This window comes from Paramormyrops kingsleyae, chromosome 3 (assembly GCF_048594095.1).
Source record: "Paramormyrops kingsleyae isolate MSU_618 chromosome 3, PKINGS_0.4, whole genome shotgun sequence".
Taxonomy (NCBI): domain Eukaryota; kingdom Metazoa; phylum Chordata; class Actinopteri; order Osteoglossiformes; family Mormyridae; genus Paramormyrops; species Paramormyrops kingsleyae.
The window spans coordinates 3,972,589-3,993,260 of NC_132799.1; the positions used below are offsets into that span (position 1 = coordinate 3,972,589).

The 20,672-nt window shown below is 45.3% G+C and overlaps 1 protein-coding gene across 1 annotated transcript; it reads right to left on the minus strand.

Annotated features, from left to right (window-relative positions):
* Nucleotides 1–24: 24 nt before the first annotated feature.
* LOC111852307 (calpain-1 catalytic subunit-like) lies at nucleotides 25–20,311 on the minus strand. The gene is made up of 23 exons (XM_023828083.2): nucleotides 19,762–20,311; nucleotides 17,715–17,728; nucleotides 16,113–16,359; nucleotides 13,395–13,464; nucleotides 10,366–10,484; nucleotides 10,088–10,221; nucleotides 9,847–10,015; nucleotides 9,646–9,729; nucleotides 9,417–9,502; nucleotides 7,592–7,666; nucleotides 6,159–6,319; nucleotides 5,849–6,018; nucleotides 5,157–5,168; nucleotides 4,745–4,956; nucleotides 4,590–4,629; nucleotides 4,418–4,483; nucleotides 4,215–4,272; nucleotides 3,980–4,044; nucleotides 3,728–3,796; nucleotides 2,989–3,067; nucleotides 1,609–1,722; nucleotides 1,446–1,504; nucleotides 25–1,321 (listed from the first exon to the last, which is right to left on the minus strand). Exons 3-23 carry the CDS (start codon nucleotides 16,356–16,358, stop codon nucleotides 1,295–1,297), a joined length of 2,115 nt encoding a protein of 704 aa, XP_023683851.2. The 5' UTR covers nucleotide 16,359; nucleotides 17,715–17,728; nucleotides 19,762–20,311; the 3' UTR covers nucleotides 25–1,294.
* Between the last annotated feature and the right edge of the window lie 361 nt (nucleotides 20,312–20,672).

Below are 20,672 nucleotides of genomic sequence, written 5' to 3' on the forward strand. Positions count from 1 at the left end.
ATAGAAAATCCACGATTAAAAAAATGAAGTTTGATGTTTGACATTTTATTGTAATAACACTCTGAAACAGTGCTTCACAGATACGGCACGCCTAAGCAATGTGCCCATAAACAAAACGTGCTTTTGAATCCTAAAACATACTAAATAAAGTCCATTCAAGCAAGAAATAAATGTATATTATGTGCTCTGTGTGTACATTGTCACATTTCTGTTAGTCAAGTAATAGTGTGGCATTCCTAACAATCGGTAGTTATTGAGGTAATCCCTGTTGTACCCCTGAAATTAGGGAGCGATCACCACAGACAGAAACAGCAGGTTGTGGTCTGGTGTGCATGCAGAAATTGAGCAGCCTCACATTTGCTTTCTTTAAATTAAGGCTACATGGTAAACATGGATGCCAGTCCTGAGAGTGAACAGCAAGAGATCAAATCAGAGAGAGATGATTGTAGTACATTTTACAATATCCAGATCTTAATTTTCAATGCATGAACCCTTTTTAATCCTCCTAAGCAATTTATTTTATAAAAAATCAACCACTTTATGACTTTGTGGGGTCACTGAGTAACACAGGTCTTGGCTTTGTAATATTAATAATGGATGCAGGAGTTCCCTTAAATATTTTTCCTTTAAACATCACTGCAGTTTAAGAGTTTTATTTTCACCTGTTATTTCGTATAGTCTTACCAGTGCAGGTAAGTTCTTTTATAGCAAAGAATTTTTAGTTAGGAGTAATTTTCATAAATCAGGTAGTAGATATTTTCTTTGCACAGCAACAATGGATGAATTGTTCTGGAATGGGTTAACAATTAAGCAACTATGAACTGCATGGTTAAGTTCTTTTACTTTTTTAGTCTTAAAAAAAATAATATCCAGAAGGTCACAGTATGTTAAGTCCCTAATCAAATAAAATAGTTTAAAATGGCACTAGTACTGGCATGAACTTGTGAGCTGTCCTTTTGAATAACTAGCACAGTGTTTCTGGGGCTAGGGCAGGGGTGGGCAATCTTATCCGCAAAGGGTCGGTGTGTATGCAGGTTTTTGGGATAACCTTTAGGTCAGGTGTTCAAACCCAGGTGTGAAGACTCTTCAGCCAATCAGTCCTCTAATTAGTGACCTAATTAGGGAGTTGCAGCGAAAACCTGCATACACACCAGCCCTTTGCGGATAAGATTGCCCACCCCTGGGTTAGGGACACTAAAGGTCAAAACTGTTAGTTGAGTCATGATAGAGATGGTGGGACTTCAGTATATCTAAGGTGAAATCCATTGGACCCTTTGCTGGAATGATTTCTTCCTCAGCCACACATGGTCAAATATAACCACTGCAAAAAGGGAGAGAGAGAAGTGTTTGGGTCATTAAGGTGAAGAGAATTCTATAAGGAATCACTGTAGTAGGAATTAATATGAAAATCACAGCCATTTGAGTTGCAAAGTATGAGATTTTACCTCTGTGATGTTTATTTCAACCACTCCAGTCTCATCTTTGTTAAGTTCTTGAAAAGTCCCTAAGAAAAAAGAAAATTTTACAACTTTGGACTTTTAGGAAAGTGCAGTAATAAATCTCAAAGATACAACAAAGCATTCTGAACATTTCAAAAGAGTTACGCACTGAACATAGCTTCTAGCTTGACAAGGCAGCAGATGAAGTTATCAAAGTCGATGGCCTCATTTTCGGCATATCTGGCCACCAGGATCTCATTCAACTTGTTGTTGAGCTTGAAGCCTATAGAATATAAGAACTATGAGAATTAGATAATCAAGTTTTTTCTTCTGTCTTTGTGTGTAATGTTCTTTAAATACAGAAGCTGGACAGTGAAACTGAAACACCTGGTTTCGGACCACAGTAATTCATTAGTATGGTGTAGGGCCTCCTTTTGCAGCCAATACAACATCAATTCCTCTTGGGAAAGGCAGATACAAGGACAATGCAATGGTCCTGCACAGTGGCCAGAGGGATTTTGAGCCATTCCTCATGCAGAACAGTGGCCAGGTCACTCTGCGATGCTGGTGGAGGAAAACATTTCCTGACTCGCTCCTCCAATACACCCAAACATGGCTTAATAATATTCAGATCTGGTGACGGTGCAGGGATGGGGGATGTGGGTGGTCCTTGGCAGTGACGCGCCAACAAGAACATGTAGTGGGCCTAGGGAATGCCATTATATTGCAGCCCAAACCATCACTGATCGATCCCTGTGCTGCAGTCTGGGTACAGAACAGTCTCTTTGGGGCTTCTCCACACTGTAAGACTCCCGGATGTGGGAAAGACAGTGAAGGTGGACTCATCAGAGAATAATACATGTTTCACATTGTCCACAGCCCAGGATTTGCACTGCTGGCACGATTGACATAGACGTTTGCCATTGGCACGAGTGACCAAAGGCTTGGCTATAGCAGCCCAACCATGAACAGCGACCCTGGGGAGCTGCCAATGAACGGATTTGATGGAAATAGGAGAGTCAAGGTGTGAATTTCATTCCGCAGCGAGTTAGGCAGCTGCGGTTTTATATTTTTTGGAATCTGGGTTAATGCTCAGACATCCCTTTCAGACAGCTTCCTTTTGCGTGTACAGTTACTCATGTTGGATGCAAGCCATCTTTTGTGGTGGTATGCTGACATTGCCCTGGATACCATGGCTCTCGACACACCACAAAGACTTGTTGTCCTGCTCACAGATGTACCAGAGAGAAGCACACCAATAGTCTGAAATGTCTCCCATTGTGTTGCGTGGACTGCAATATTCACACTCTGCTCTTACTGATGCAATGTGCAATCAGTGACTGGCCACCACTCTGCACATATATAGGCCTGAAACCTCAATCGCTAGTTTGGCCAGTGTTTCAGTTTCATTGTCCAACCCCTGGACAAGGTACATTACATGTGAAACACTGTAAACTCAAACTTGCAAAACCAGCTTTGAACCAGTGAGTTAGATGGCATGCAGTTGGTGCCGAGAGGCTGAGTAACAGTGAGTTGGTTCAGACGGTACCTGCCGACTCCACGGCCAGACGCATCTCATAGGAGCTCATGGTGCCTGACTTATCGAGGTCGTACTGTCTGAAGAGAACCTGGGGGAGGGGCGAGAGACAGGGACCCGGTGAGACAGACTCAGTAAAACATCTCATCTTCTAAACCAAGAACATGATTTACACATAAGGGTAATAAAAACCAGGGGCAAAAATAAACAGAAGTCCAATGTTGTTCAGCTCCAGATATTCTGGGTTAAATGGTTATCAGCTACAACCTCAGCCCACTCAGATACACGGCGGCCCAGGAACAGGGAGAACTGTGGGGACTGTGACTGGTGATACACCTAAAGCAGGGGTAGCCAATCTTATCCAGAAAGGGCCGTCGTGTATGCGTGTTTTCCCTGCATCTCCGTAATGAGATTACTAATTAGAGGACTGACTGGCTGAACAGTTGTCGTATCTGGGTTTGAACAGCTGACCTAAAGGTTACCACAAACACAGACACAGACACACACACACACACACACACACACACACACACACACCAGGCCTTTGCAAATAAGAATGGCCACATCTGCTCTCCACCTAAAAGCTGCTATAAAATACAAAAATAATCTCATAAAGTCATTTCCGTTTCTCTTTGGTCACATTGATGCCAATGTAGATTTATACTGTATATCTGAGTCATAAACAGCTTATCGTAAAGCCATAAAGGCCAGTATCGGGCTACAGGGCGATATGACCCGACTGCTCACTCACCAGCCATTTTCTGATCTTATTCCACAGAATCTGAAACTCCACCAGCCCAAGACGGGCGCTGCCATCTTTCTGAGGGTTTGCTGGGTAAAGGAAAGTGGTGCCACAGTGGACTTTGTTCAGTGTCTTATTTTTGCAGGAGAAAAAAAGTACCTGATTGCATACAAGGGAAAGTAAGAGAAAACGAAAGGAAGAAAAAGGAAAGTAACGGCCAAATTCACAGACACACACAGCGCTTTGCTTTTTAAAAGATACATCCATGAGGTTAACCATGGTCCGGCAGGATTCCATACTAAAGCCATCTGTCTTTAAGTCCTTATCTGAAATAGACACAATTGCTTTAGTGAAATGAAATCTCCTGATACTGAAATGAAAACAAGAGGCACCATTTCTGGCTTCGATCAGTATGGACAATGTTGCTAATGTGCTGCTCCAAAGCTGCTTTTAATTCTGGGAAAAATGATGTCTTATGAAACACAGGCGTACTTACGTTTGGACACCACCCTGTTAAGGATGGTCCTGAGCTCATGGACAGAGATTTCCATGTCCTGGAAGGTACATATCTCAAGTCAGAGATTTGCGTTAGGTAATAATTCCTTTTGTTGTGCTGTCTAAAATAACCTGGATTTAAACCAAGGAACTAGTCTAAAAAGTCCTAATTATGGACGAAAAAAGTAACAGAAAACTATTCACCTCTCCGGCCAACTGCGCAAACATAGACTTGAAGGAATCATCAATGTCGTCCTCTGTGATTTCCTCCTGCAAAAGTGAATCACAAAACAGGCAAATCTCAATACCTGCAGTAAACCCACGCAGCCATGGCATGCAGAGTGGTACCAGGACTCCAATGTGCTGCACAACTCACGACGTCTTCAAGGTCGGCCGAGATCTCATCGTCCAGCTCCCTGAAACAAAGCGTAAACCAGGCTTCATCATTTCTACAATGTTGTTCTTCAAGTGGGAGGGGCGAGTACCCAACAGAGGATGATGCAAGAAAGGTGAACGGTCAGATGCACTCACTCTGTCTCGGACATCTTCTCGGTAAAGACCCTGAGCACGAAGTCGGCCTCTTTGCTTGGTTCGAAGGTGGAGGGCACCACGAGATACTCCCCTGGGGGCAGGTGAAGGCGTGTGCTCACCTCCCGCAGGTTTATGAAGGTCTGAGAGCGCGCGCACGACGAGTGCGTCAGGAAGAAGTCCTTCTTCAAGTGAATGTTCTGGCAGCCCTTGAACTGTGAGGGTGGAATGTACAGTAGGATAAACATGCACAACAAGGAGTCTATGTGCTTAAAAAGTGCTCGCCACTAGAGGGAGCCAGTGAACATGGAACGTAATAATTGCAACAAGGTCTTTCTGCTAAATAGGCCTTTGGTTACATTCTTACTGCCATTGGAATGCTGATGAGGGAATTAGAGACAGAACAGCTTCGTACCTCATCTGGAATCTATACAAATGGGACACAAAAAGAAAAAAAAACAAATGAATTATTCTGCACACACAGATTTGCAGATAACTGTCAGAAATGATCCTGGAGGCAACTGCTATTCCTTCCTTTTCTGCAAATTTCTTGCTCTTTCCACCTTCTAACCATTTTAAAAAGTTGTGGTTTTGAAGTTGCTAAATATCCTGCTTACGCCACACCAGCTATAAATTCACTTCCAGTCAAAAGATTTTGCACACCGCAGGTTTTAACCACTGTCCTTTAAATGCGCTAGTTAACTGTTGTATCCCATGAAACGGAGCAGTATTTAATGTTTCTTGTAAAAAGAATGCCTCAAATTTTTTCTGCTATTATAACTGCTAGAGGAGGTAACTTTGATTAATCGGAAATTTTCTTGACATTTTCTTGCTAATAAAGGTACTCAAATGGTGAACAAACTGTACATTTATTTGTTAGCAAAGAATATTCAGTGTATTTCTAGTAAATGTTAAGCGAGTAACAATGAACAATGTAGTAAATATCAATGTATGCAAAAAAGTTTGGTATACATTATTGGTGTTTCATTTTCGTGAATGTGTTCATTGGCTGCACTGTGTATAAGGCGTGCCAAGAAGTCCGAATTAGCAGATTTTCAAAACACAAGGTGAACAACCTTAAAAACATTCCAGGTCGCTGAGTCTGACCTCGTAGATGGCGAAGCCGATCGTGTGCATGTCCTGCCCGTGCAGGCGGTACCGCCGTCGGTCCTTCTGCATGAGGGCCACCAGGAAGCTGCAGGCCACCTCGTCGTCGTCTGGGTCATCGTCCTCCTCCAGCAGGGTGATCTTGTACTGCGGGTTGATCCAGAAGGTGCCTGGGGTTGGGGTGGGAGTGCGGGATGTAAGAGGAGGAAGCCGACGAGCGGACGGGAAGCTGCAGCTTCACGCGAAAACCGCGTCATCACAGGTGAACACGGTGGAGGTGACAGATCTGGTTGTCATGGCGACCGCTCACTGGGATGGTTCCGGCAGCCGCCCGCCGTGCTGCCCCGCCTCCACGAACCGTGGAATTTGATGGTGTTCCAGAAGCTGGGGGTGTCCTCGTTCAGGGCATCTGGCGTCAGGTTGCAGATCTCCAGACGGGAAAACTGCCGCAGAAACTCCTGGAAGGACATCCTGAGAAAGACAGGGCGCGACTTTCAGGATGTCCGGGCATCGGCCAGGAGACGCAGGGAGCACCGAGGGACAGCGAGCACCGAGGGACAGCGAGCACCAAGGGACAGCGAGCATGGAGCACAGCCCAGCAATATGTCACACGGTCCTGGTAATATCAACACTACACATCATTTATCATATGGAGTCACATGCAAAAAAGTTTATGATTAAAATTACTTTCTTTTCTAATTAAATACACAGAGCAGAGGAGCTTTTTTTTAAAATAATTTAAAAAGTGTCCATCTATCTATATATTTCATTAATTGGTTCATTCATTCGTTCATATTTAAGCGGCAACTGGATCCAAAGGGAATTTCAAAGTAAAAAAATCTATAAACAATTCATGTATTTTCTAAATATAATTAATTGCTGACTAAGAGCAAAACATACACTTGTGCATCAAGGAAAAGAATTAAGGAACAATTACAGCCATCCATCGACTTGCGTCCCATCGAGAACCGTCCAGTCACGCTCACACCCTATAACAGCCTTAATAAAATTTATCGAGAGACAAAACAGATGCAGCGGATGTCAGCAGACACTTCCTCACATGTGCGGCATGCTGCAAGAACCAAAATTATGGCAAGCCATTTAACTTTGATTCATCTCTAGAGGATATCACAAATTCAACTGTAAGTTAGAATGCAAATTCTTCATCATAAATTCTGCTGTAATAGTTATAATTAAAACTGAATTATAATTAGTTACAATTGAATTCCTGATATCATAAATTGGATTTAACCTTTTTTTCTATCAACAATTGGTATTTTGACTAGTTAAACCTGATTTCCTGATATATATATATATATATATATATAAAAAACTGAATTTAGTTAAAACTGAATTTCCAATGTCAATCAATTATCAATATCAATCAACCATATGCATTTTATCTGAAGTTGAATTTCTGATATCAGAAATACACAATGTAACTAGTTCCAATGGAATTCCTTATATGAAGAATTTGCATTCTAACTAGTTAGAACTGAATTTATGATATCTTTTGGAAATGAATTAAGGCTAAAACGGATTGCCATACAAAACAAACCGATTGTGCTGCCACTATAGAGGTTCAGTTAAATGTGTGTGACATTGTATCTTATTTTATACAATATATCTGACCCATCCCATATAATGATCAAGATATGTCCAAAGTGACTTATGTCCTCACTTCCGGGACTGAACTGAGACGCAAGTCGACGGGTACCTGTATTTGAGAGAAAATAATTTTACCAAAACTCCCCATCTTCCATCTTCAGATGCAAGTCCTCCCTCTCGGACGGGTCGATCTCATCCCACTCAGGGGAGCTGGACAAAGCCACAGGAAGCAGTTAGTGCATGTTGGTGTGAGAGAGCCTTGCAGGCAGCAATATATTACAGGCAGCAACTGCATTTCCTCTTCAGGCGTAGCACTTTGCTGACAAACACACACCATCAGCAAGAGCGTTTTCCCTTGTGGAAAAAAAAAATCGCTTCTAGCGAGAAGATGATTGAATCAAGTATCCTTTATTAACAAACACACTCAGGAGCATTCTACAAGAAGACTCAAGGAAAGCTTCTGAGTGAGGAAAATAGAGGCTTTCCCACCACAGGAACCTTTTTCAGGAACCAAGAATTTCAGTCATGTTCCCACAACTGGAACTCAGGCCAATTCTAGTTCCTCAAAGGCAGTTCTTGAACTTTTTTTTTAGTTACTACTCTGGATTAGTCACTTTTCGCTCAACCAGTAACTACTGGGTGAGACTTACAGCGATAAACTTGCTGACTGGTTTACCACAAGCAGCAGTGGAGAAGTTACACAGAAGGGCAGGGAAAACAGAAGTAGAGGAGCAAAATTTGAGCAGATGTAATTATTTTTGTATATATGAATACCTTTTCTGTTTGGGTGGCCATATTTCTGCATTGGAAAATAAATAACCGTTATACTTCCGTCTAATATTAATTAATTATTATTATAATTTTTTTAAATTTAACCTTTATTGTCCCTCATGGGGAAATTCTTTTTACGCCTCCATCAACCTGCTCTTTGCAGAGTAAGCTGTCTGCGAAGGGCAGCCACCTGTAGCAGCACCCAGGGAGCTGGGGGTTAATGGCCTTGCTCAAGGACCCGCAGACAAGCTGAGGCTGGGTTTGAACCGGCGACCATGTGATTACAAGCACACAGGCTTAGCCCACTGAGCCACACGCTACCGATACTGGCAGTGAAACTTGCCAGCGCTGATTAGTGGAATAACATTACATCATTTTTTGTTCTGTGGAAAACAAAAGATCGATCTGTTGGCCAGATTTAAGAATGAATTATAAATACAAATAAAATATAAATAAAATGCGTATTTCTGCACTGTTCCATCTCCTCCAGAAAAAAAAATAAAAAACAACGTTTATCTTCCACTGTTTTGGGGTGATAGTGTAGTTTCTTATGAAATTACACGTGAAGTTTAAGCTACCTTGTTTTTTTGTCTTCCATGTTAATTTAGCATAAAGGTCACAGTTCCTGTTGCACGTTGGAAAGGTGACACACGCCAGTGGCCACGAGCTACAAAAGTACCAGGTGGAGACGGCCCAGGGAATCGGACCCTGAACTTTGGTGCGAATGCGCCTAATAAACGCAACTTGGATGGAAGAACCAGGACGTGTGTCATTTGGTTAGTTACCTCCCTGCCTGCGGGGGGCAGGTGGGGTGAAGGAATTTACATGCCCTGTGGGTTAGGTGGGCCACTTACACATCAAAGGAAAAGAGTGCATGAATGGTGGGTGACAAGAAGCAGGTCGCATGGTTGGAAAGGCCTAGTCTGACATACCGTCAGCAAAAGCTCTTTATTGCAAGGTCATTAGCATTTTAAAGGCAAACAGCCAGCAGCACTTAACCGACACACCACTGCCCCCCTGCTAGCCAAAGTGCTTTATAGGAATACTGTCAGCAATAGCACTTTGCTAACACACTGTTAGCGATTGCATTTCACAGCTAATGAGCTGCACTTCACTGGCTAATGGGCATGGTAGCTTGCATATGTGCTGAGGAACACGCAAAACACGCGTGTTTAGAGACTCCACTCACTTGTCACTCCATGCCCCGGTCCACTCCACCTGCCCCCAGGGGTTCCTGATGCGAATCAGCCTCTCCATCTGCTCTTGGTAGTTTACCTGTGACACAATAAGCAACCGCAGTAGTGGAGGCGGTAAGGAACATGCCTACAACCCAGAACGCCGTGGGTTCAAGCATTAAATAGGGAGCTAGCAGAAGCTACGGCCGTTAGCCTGCTGCCTCTTTCTCTGGCCCCGCCCACCTGCTTCACCGCGGTCACGGAGTACGCATGGCCTTTCACCAGCTTCTTGAAGGTCACAGCTTCCATATCGAAGGCACTGGTGATCTGCAAAGGGTCGGGGGAGGGTTTGAGTCTCAGCTACGCCGTAACGTTTATACGGAGCAGCGCCGTTCAATATGGCTGCTCTCCAGGAGAGCTAGAAGCACCGAAGGGACTACTGACGTCGATGGAGCAGCCGAGCAGCGAGCCCCTGTCCAGGGCCTTGCTGATGATCTTATAGAGGTCCCTGGGGGCATTCCGCAGCTCGTACATCTCTGCCACGCCCCCCGTGAAATCCTCGAACCCCTCGGTGGTGCTGCCCCCGGACAGCGCTTCATAGGAGCCATTGAGCCTGTGGTGACACAGTCACGCGGTTAGCGGCCGCATGTGGTGCAGCGTCTTCGGCTAGCAGGCGAGCACCTACTTGGCGTAGGCCTTCTCCAGCAGGGCACTCCAGAACTCATTGCCCTCGGCCGAGTGGACAAACATCAGCTCCCCGGCCTTCACCGGCAGCCGGTCATCGATCACCACGTCCACCCACTCGCCAAACTGCCAGAACTGGGACACAAAAGGTGGGGGGTGAGAGAAGGACCGGACACGAGTCTCGTCCAGCCACATCGCTGCAGTTTTTACTTAAACGGCATCCATTTAACTGTGTGGTCCAGGGCGCCATGGCAACCTGAACCAGCTTAAACTAAGCACCTGGAAATGGAAGATTCCAGCATAGTCTTCCTCGAAGGTCTGGCCATGAGGGACGACGCGGTGCAGCACGTTTTCATTCAAGGTGAGCGAGGCAATGGCTGCCAGAAGCCAGCAATCCCCTGCAGTCAGACAGACAGTTGTTATCTTCTGGTCATTATCATCTCATTAGTGCTATTATAATTAACCCGCACTAATCAGGAGATGGGCCTCGGACCAAGACAGCAGCTGCAGTTTGTATAAAGTGAACAAATAACAGAAAAATAACAAACAGAATAGTAAACCAGTGCTGAGTGTAAATCACTGGCAAAAATGCAGTGATAAACAGTGTCAGCAGCCTGTCTGGGGTCCCCTGGAGGATTAAAGCTGCATTGATGGAAACGGAGCCAAACTAGAGATGTGCAGGGAGCAGCAGAGCACAGCGATGAGTCTGCATGATAACCTAGAGGGACGAAGATTACAGGGTATGTTTCTGCTCCAGGAATCCCCGTGACACAGGAATCGCGATTAGAGAATGGCGGACTGGCACGAGTCACCATGCAGATCGAGGGGGTGTGACCTTTCGGGGCAACCAGACACGGTGAAAAGAGAAAGGGGAGAGAGAGATAAGGGGGTGGTGTGTCGTTCAGTGGGTTAGGACTCTGTGTGATCAGAAGGTTACTGGTTCAAATCCCAATGTCGGCAAAGTGATTTCACTATAGGAAAGAAATCCTTAACTCCCAGTTGCTCCAGGTAGGGCTGGCCCTGAGTGTACAGGGTATGTGTCTGCTAACTAGCAAACTAGCATCTGTTTCACAAGAAGTGCAGTGTAATATTAAAACTAGTGTAAATAACTAATGTCACATAATGTAGCCGGAGGCATCTCTCCTGATTTTTTTCACCTGCTCTCTGGCGCCCCCTAATCAAATCGAACCCCAGGCCCATGTCACCTGTAGGGTGGGCTGGCTCTGGCTCCAGGCACTGGCTGACCCTGCACTCTCAGAAGTGAATAAAAGCATCTGTTAAATACATAAAATGTAAAATGGAATAACGAGGAATGCGTCTCGCCAAACAGGGGCATGAATTCCCTGCCGGTAACGAACGTGAATCGTCCCGCAAGCTGGATCACGTTATCGGCGCTCTGAGTCACTGCAGACAATCCGGAACCTTCTCCGTGCTCCACCACACCCAGAACAGCAAATGCACCCCCTGCAAGTCTTATCCAATGACCAGAGGTGGCAATTTCAGGTCCAGAAAGTAAAAATCCAGACCAAGATTTAGTTTCAACCAACCAGTTGAGCACTCTGTGACTGTGACTTTTTATGCTCAAGTGGTTGGTCGAAAGTAAATCATGGTCTGGATTTTTACTTTCTGCACCTGAAATTGCCACCTCTGCCAACAACGGGTTTTTAGAGAGCCGAATACATCGGTACGTGACGGAAAGTGCAAACTCCACACAGAGTGCAAAGGTGGGATTCAAGCCTCCCGTTCTAGAGGCGTGAGGCAAAAGAAAAGAAATTAACGGCTAGTCCGGGCAAGTCTCAGCACCCACCAGCACAATTTAAATGCCCTGCCACAACCATAAATGCTCTAATTACACCAATTACAAATGCTTCACAATGGAAAACACGCCCCATGGCATGTAGTCATACCCACTGCGAACAGCAGGGGGAGCCTTTGGCCACAGACACTTGTAGGAGTCGGAGGCAGGATGCCAGGATGACACACAGGGGAAGGCCTGTGTGGGAGATGCGGGAGACACCCATCCTGTACTGGCAATAATTCTGGCATTTTCCAGAGCGGCACAGTTAAGAAAACTACAAAAATGCTAAAAATGGAGTGGAACTTGCAAATACAAGCCGTAGCACTACAAAAACGGTGCGGAGCACATGGGCTGGAGCCCCCGCACTCGTGACAGAGGGGCCATCTTCCCCCTGGGCGCCCGGGCTGTGAGTTAGCGGTCCACAGCGGTGAGTCACCCCAGCTATGTGCCCGGAAACACCCTCCAGCCGTAACATGAGTTACATTCAAGATTCTGCGTCACTCGTGCTGCATGGGGGATAAAAGAAAAAGGGGCCAGACGCTGAGGGCTTCCGCCCACAGGGCACTGGTCCACCTCCCTGCAATGTTCTCTTTATTTACCTTCATTTCAAGAGGCAATGAAGAATCACTGCAGGGGAAACAGCCACATCAGCATAATGACTGGCACTTCTGCGAGGTCTGCGCTTCCCAGCCCCCCGGCCCAGTCAGCAAGGACGCAAATGTACAAAATGATGGGGGGGGGGGGGGGGGGCAAAGTCGCATTTCCCCTTAAAGATGGGCTTCCCCGTTACCGATTCCTCCTGAGTGGTCACCCACACAGCGTTCTGTGAATCACTTGTTTAAATGCAGTGTTCCGAACTGGGCTGATTGATTTTCCGCTTCGTTGATTAACGGGCAGGAATTATAAATGACCTCTTATAGCGAGTCAGCACTAGTATAACTACAGAGAACGATTGAGCCATAAGACTGATTGTAGAAGGGTAAGGAATCCCGTGCTTGCTCTCCAGTGGTCCATCCGCCTGCCACTCAGGGAGTTCATCCAAATGCCACAGAGCACAGAAGCGTGGTCCAATCAGAACAATGGCAGGGGGTGGGGCTTGCAATGCTTTTCAAAGCAGGGCTGTTTTTGCTCAATTAACCGCAGGCGCTGTGGTGAGGTGCTGTATAAGGTCACAGCAGAAAAAGGCAGCCTGCCAACACACTTCCTGCTTAATGACAAGCAAGTGCTGTATTTGGCCCAGTAGAAAATGTTTTTGGTGCAGGAGATAAAGACACAGAGAACAGAAAGGGGAGAGTTCGCCCACGACACCAGGAAGTCCGAAACCTGAGCTGGCGACCACAGCGGCATGAGGACAGGCAGTCGTCACTCGCAGGGACCGTGTCCCATGCCGCGTAATCCAGAGGAGCTGAGCATCACAAGACACCCCATACAGATGAAAGGGGAGTCATGAGCCAGTTTTGAATTGACTCAGGGTGGGGTACATAGAAGGCAGGGGCCAATCAGAACTTACCCAGGGCCCCCTGGCAAATGTCAGTCCTTGTGGCTCCGCCCACAATAAACTGGGGTTCACTCGCCAACTCCTGCAAAAAAAAAAATCCAGTCGAACAAGTCAGGAATGTCCGAGCAGCCAGTGGAAAAAGCATGACAGCTCACCTGAAAAGCTTTCAGCCAAAACAACGGGTCTGAACTTCCCAGGCTTATTTTCAACTTATCTTAAAAAAAGGCAATGCTAGTGGACAGGAATGTGAATAAGCCTCGCACTTAAAAGAGGTAAAGTGTTTCTGTCAATGTGGTTCGGCTGTCTCCCTATTCTGTGATAAATATTCACTAATGGGAGACCTGTTTTATTTGTGCATGCTTTGAGAACGATGTAAGCCTCTGCTTCGATTTTTCACTGGGACGGTAGGTTTTTTTTTTCGTCCTTGAGACGACTTGGAGGGAAATTCAACACAGAAGTTCGTAGACCATGTTTGGGATGCATTACCATCCAGTATCATCTGAATCACCAGTTCTCGGACATTTCTCTGAGGAAAAAGAGGTGGATCCAAGCAAGCCTCAGGGACCGGTGGATCAGCGAGGCCAGGCCAACTCGAAGGCATCCCAGGGTGCACCTGGTGTCCATTGGCCAATCGTGATGCGAGCTATACGCCCACGACCTGCGACTGGCCCTCAGCAACAGCGGGAAGGCAGGGCCGGCATGCAGGATTCTGAACTATTCGACCCCCCACCCCCAAGCAAACACATGCTCACTAGGGAGAGGCACGTTTCTGCATCACTGCCCACTCTCCCAAGTGTGCAACACACAGCAATACGGGTAACGCCAGGCATGATGGGAAATGCTCCGGTCACCGTGGGCACTCCCATTAAGAGCGACTGTGAAAGGCACAGGTGACAAGGTCATCCAAGGACTTCCAGACATATGTAATCAGAGCCATTTGTCTTCAAAATATTCAATGCAATGCAAAATAATCTAGAAGAGGCAGCTTGAGTCAAACATGATGCAAACCCACCAGTTGCCTAGAACAAGTCCTGTCAAACTGAGGTACTGATTAAATTTCGGGAAATATAGAATTATTGGTGTCCTTTACAAAAATGAATAATTATACTGTTTTTCATTTTACGCAGTCCTCTTGCCTAAGATGTGCATGGTTGAAGATTTTGATTTTGATCTCGTGTAATCACAGCACAGCATTCCAATGGTAGTTCAAATAATGGTTATCAAAGTTCACACTTTGAAATTTGAGGGTTGTGCTAGTTAGAGATTCTTTTGTGCAACATTTCCAAAGGGTTTATTGACATTAAGGTGCCGTCTGAGAGAAACCCGATAACCCAGGAGACTCTGATCCTTGGATTCCTCAGGACTGGTCTCCCTCATCGTCTCCCTCATCATCTCCCTCGCTGTTTGGGGGTTACTGTGTGCATACATCCTCTTCTTGGCAAATCAACCTGAATTCCAGACTTCTGAAACTTTCTGACAATTCTCCTAGCCGCGCTCAGTGATATTTTCAAGTGTTAATGTATGCTTTAATATGTTACCTGATCTGCATAGGACTGCTGTTGCCCACAGTGTTAGATGATAAAGGGGTGTGGTCATACATATGTGTACCCCAGGGAAACAGGTACTGGTGAATGATGGCAATAAAGTTCCTGTATATTTAGACCAACTTATCAGAAGAGAACTTCACAATAGATACCACTTTGGTTGGCTTTATTTTAAATATTTTTTATGGGTACTAAAAATTTTGAAACCTATGTTTTATTAAAATGTTTTGAAAAATCATTGTGCTAAAGTAAACGGGTACACCCAGATTCTGGAGCACAATAACGGGATCATCGTGTGTATCTATTTAATACAATGATTTCTTGTCATTTTCATGATGGGTGCCATTAATTCCTGAATAGATTTTATTGTACCATTGTGTAGCAAATTGAATGGGTGTGTTCATATTCTTCCTGCCGGAGAATAATGAAAGCAACTGGCCAGCAGTAAACATCTTAGCAGCCCTTAGTTTTATCACCACAGCTGTGCGTTTAATGAGAAAACAAACAAGGCCTCTGATCCAGATTAACAGCGGTATTCCTGACTGAGCCCTGCCCCCGCAACCCCAGGGCAACTAAACACAAAAGGAAACAGTTTATAGAATCTGCTGGTAAGACACTCATCTACCTCAAGGGCAGGTTTGATTGATAATTACAGCTGGAGTCATGTTTTATTTACAGAGAGCGTAGAAGAGCATTCAGCTATACACAGAAATAGTTTACTGTGGATTCAGGCCACATAACATACCGTGTAAGACGTTAGAATGACGAGAATGTGAAGTAGCTGAGAACAAGAAGGAATTTTTTAACAGGTATGTGAGTGAAGCAGCCAAAACTTGGAAAAACTTGGAGACTGGGAACGTCTCATAATATCGTGGCCATCGATACAGAATAGGAGGTGTGACACGTACATGTGCCGAGATGACCAAACACCCCCCCCCCCCCCCAGACTATGATGCTATTAAACTGCATGTAGCCGGCAGGAATGAACGTATCAGGCTGCTTCTGACACTAGTTTGAATGGCATTTGGGGTTTGGCAATCTGATCCTGGCCAGACACCAGAACATCCTCTTCCCACTAAACAAACACCAGCACGGCGGACTTCAGCAATGGAGTCGGACCTCCCTCCACGGCGACGAGCTCCCAGGCCCAGATCCCCGCTGCCACCCCCCCGCTGCTCAGCCTTACTGTGGGACGCAGCCACTCCACGTCCCTGGTCTTGGAGGAGTTGGGGCCCAGCTCCTTGAAGCCGAGCGAGGCCGGCTCGGCCAAGAAGCAGGGGTCTTCGAAGAGGCAGCCGCTCTCCAGGCACTCCTGCTTGAGGGCCTCGTAGTCCTGGTTGAGGAACTTCACGGCCTGCTCGATGGAGCCCATCCCGTCCGCCTTCAGCCTGTCCGCCTGTATGCGAGTTGAGATCCCTCCAGAGGGGTACATACTGGCCAGATAAAATAAGAACGACAGACTTACCCACAGCGGGTCTATAAATACCCCCCCGGCGCACCCAGGACAGGGATGGTGGCTGAAACTAAGCAGACCATCACTCTCCCGTGTCAGTATCTCCTCTGTCATCCCATTAAGTGTGTTTTCAGTCTAAGGAAGAACGTAAAACCGTATGCTGCCCCCCAGATACATACTCTCAAGATACTTCAATGAACCTCCTTTTATAGAATAACAACCATCTTGTTGCTGTCCGATGGAAAAACGACCACACTGTATGGACAAAAGTATTGGGACACCTGGCCATTACCCCCCCCGGAGCTTTTAAAACATTACATTGTAAATCCAGAAGCATCAGTATGGAGTCAGTCCCTCCTTTGAAGCTATGATTTGTATAATAAATGATACAAATGACCATCATGAATACAAATGTTAACTAGTACAAACATAAATACTACTTTAACAGAAGACTTCATAAACTATCTTTTCATTGCTCAATTAGATGTCAAACACAATCGGTATAAAGGACACGCGCTCAAATACACACAGAGCATGAGGTAAGCAGGGTTCCCAGGGAAAACCCACACGGAGAGGGGGAGAACATGCAAACACAGCCTTGGGAGCGGGTTTCGAACCCGCAACCCCCAAAGTGTGAGATCATATTGCTCCCCTCTAAGCCACAGCGCGGCCTCCTTAACAATCCATTTAACACAAAAAGATTATTACATTGCTAAGCAATATTATACATATGAAAAACTGAACTGGCAGGGATAAATGGCAAGTTAAATTATGCATGCGCACAAAGCTGACACGCTTTGCAACGTCAGTTTTATGAGACGCCATTACAGCAGGCAGCAGAGGGGAGTCAGTTGAGGTACAGAACATCTCTGAGCGACAGAGCAGACTACATTTACTTTGCTTGATGTTTGGCTTCATGAAAAGTTTGAAATGCACACCTGTGAATTGTACTACGGTGGCTGATGAAGGTCAAACAATACAATCACGTGCTTCCTCACTGGAAACATGTTTTAATGAACACAAAACACCCCGCTGCTGGGCTGAAGCGAAAGTAGCTTTATTTTTTGTGTACTGCCACTTTTATGGGGAAAACACCAAAAATAGGTACCATGAAAATAACAGAAGGAGAAAAGAAGATGCAAAGTACTGCAGACGAGACTGTGACAAAAGCTCAGGGGAAGATGGGCTGTCAGTTCGACATGTGAATTCGAGGAAATGAGAGCAAAATGCTCCATTTAAACTGCGACAACAGGCTTTTTGCGGGTGTGCTCTGTGCAGCCCACCTGCCCCAGGGCAAAAGACAACAGCAAGCAAGGCAGAGTAAGGTAGGATTACCTGACGCCTCACTGCTTTAAGGGAAAGAGAACGTTGGCTGTAATTCTCGGAAAAACAATCAACACAGGTTTTGTTATTCACATCACAGCTTCCAAACCTAACAGAAAACTGGCATGAATAGTAATGAACACCCCCCGATCAAGCCATAAGTTCCACCTAAACAAAGCTTTTGGGCAGGCCCGTATTTCACGCTAAGCCTGAGGTCCAGCCAGAGGGGTTAGCCTGCCTAACGTAGTGCTCCAGCTGCCCCCAGCAACCACTGCCAAGCCAGAGGTGCGCCAGAGCTTGCCAAGGCCCACATACAGCATGGCCGCCTGCTGCGGGCAGAGCCTTAGCCACATGTCAAGTCCAATATTGCTTATTCGAGCCAAAGTAGGAAACTAGCACTGACTATAGGTTGTGCATGGTTATTCAATTTTAATGTCAGCTCATCCAAGTATCGCTTGGCTAATGAGGCTAAGCAGGCGCGATGCCATTGGTGGGTGCTTTTAACGAGGCAGCCAATAGCAGTCAGCTGCATGTGTGACTACTGAGGTTTTTTTTTGCTTTTACATGCAACAAACACATCTATTAAATTAAAATAATCTGGATTTTTGAAGCTTATGTTTACACTAATAGCCTTTTCTCGTTTAGAAACTGCTTTAAGATGAGCAGAAGCTCAATAAGAATCATCGTGGTTTCATAATGTCCGGCAGTTGAAAGCAGGAAAGCCACCAGTTTGAGACAAGCCCCCCCATTTCTGCTGCTGAGCCTGTATATGTGCGTTTATGCATTCCTGTGTCACCGTAAACACTTAAAAAACCAGACGCCGGTGAGCGGAGCACAGGCCTGCAGGGTTATAATTTGTGGATCCAAAGGAAAAGAGGAGCTTTGGTTTAGTTTAATGTCGGCCTAGTTCGTGACTGAAAACCGCGATAACAAGAAACTGCTACACCGTGAAACTCCGAGGGGAGGGAGACTGGATTCTCTCCGCCAAAAGCAAAACAGCGTCTCTCAGTACGGCCATGTTTGTCTGCCGGGGGAGTGCGGGCTCCCTGAGTTCATGGGACAGCTGAGCCAACCCCCCCGCCGCCATGCCAACAGGCGGTCCCACGGGGACCATTCAGGGGGCTGTTGTGATTTTAACGAGGCAGGAATAAATACAAGTCGGCGACCAATCAGCGTAGAAGGAGAAATAAAAAAAATACGTTTCCTGAAGAAAAGCACCGGATCACTGTGATAAACAAGCACCTAAAGGCAACTAAACACGTGTGACCACACTAAAACATCTTATAATCCAGCGTCTGGAAGGATGTTTTTAATTTTTATTTATATACAAGTATGATAATATGATAAAGGTGTGCCGAGATATTTTAAGGCAGCAAATCATAAGGCACAATTTAGTATTGCCTGTTTGAAAGTAGTTTACAATTAATACATTTTTTATAATTCCTAACAATATCTAAAATGACTTTGCATAAATGTCTTGTGGTTCTGTTAAAAATAAAAAAACATCAGTCCCAGTTTCTGGAAGTAGAAAAACAAAAACCGAGCTGCTCATAGTTATTTTAACCAAACCAAATTTGGAAAACCTTAGTAAAGCGAAGTTTCAGTTACCAGTTTTAATGTCTACATGAATAATCTATGACCGCCTCGGTAGATGCTTCGGCTCTGACGAGTAGCTAAATGAGATGAGATAATAACGGGGACTTGACGTAAATAATAATAATAATGATAATAAATAATAATAATAATAATAGCACAAATACAATTAGCAAAAACATTTAGAGATCACCCAAATAACACCCCCATGCACGTGCTAACAAGTACAAAATCACCCCAAGCACCCTTCCAGATGACAAAGCCAGATCTGATATGGCATTCGTATCTCAAACTCTGTAGAAACAAAGTAAACCACCTTGCAGTTACCATCTCAGCGATCGCGATCCTCTGACGTGACGGACGCGTAGCTTACAGCCCAAGGCAATATGAGTTTAAACTCGTCAATCACGTGTTACTAAGCGAATATAAACACACATGCGAGATCCACGCATGAATCGCTACTTACCACAAATCAATGGCACACAGACTGTCCTGGGACACGCTTCTGTCAGGCCGGACCGTGTCCTTAAACCCGGACCCCGTCCTTAAACCCGGACCCCGAGGGTAGAAATTACGCCGCTGGATTCCTTGCAAGCAGCTGGTATTACGCAGGCCGAGCCTGCCGGGGACTGCCGATAAGGATTAAGAGGAGGACAGCCGCAATCGGTGCTATTAAGGTTTCCTTTAAAGAGCCTGAACCCACTATAGCGGTACTGCGCTGCAGTCTTGCCAGCTTTGATTGCCGAGCACAGCACCTCCAGCGGAGGAGAGGAACCAGGCGGTGCGAGTGATACTACCGACTGGCGCCCTAAGACTACGGAGATCCCTGTTTAGATAAAAGGCCGCGCCTTAAATGCAGTATTAATTACCCGAGTCTCCAGCCTCCTGGGAATTTAACCTTTATATTTAAAATAATGGGCCGAATGCACAGGCTTGTAAAGTAACTCGCTCCGATCGTTCCAGTGTGAGCGAAGGCCTGGCACTCTTCAGGTTTGTATAGTGCTGATATGCTCCTGATCGATAGAAACTGTACTTGAAAAAGAAAAAAAAACAAGGATGACTCAGTATAGGCAACAGGCCAAAGTCTCCTACGGTTCCTTTCAGTTCTTGTTAGCGTGCTTGTGCAATTTGTCGAACTCCCAGCAACCCGTAGATTGATCTGATCCATCCATCCAGCCATCTTTTAATAGATTAGGTATTAATTTTAGTAACAGGAGCCGGGGATGTTAAAGTAAATCACTTTTTAGAGTATTTTGGGAAACAGAATGAGGAAGTATTTTATTAGAAAATCATGAGTTTACCATTTAACACACCTTAAGTTATATTTCCATATAAAAATTATTAATATTTGAAATTGTGTCCGGTCAACTAGTATGA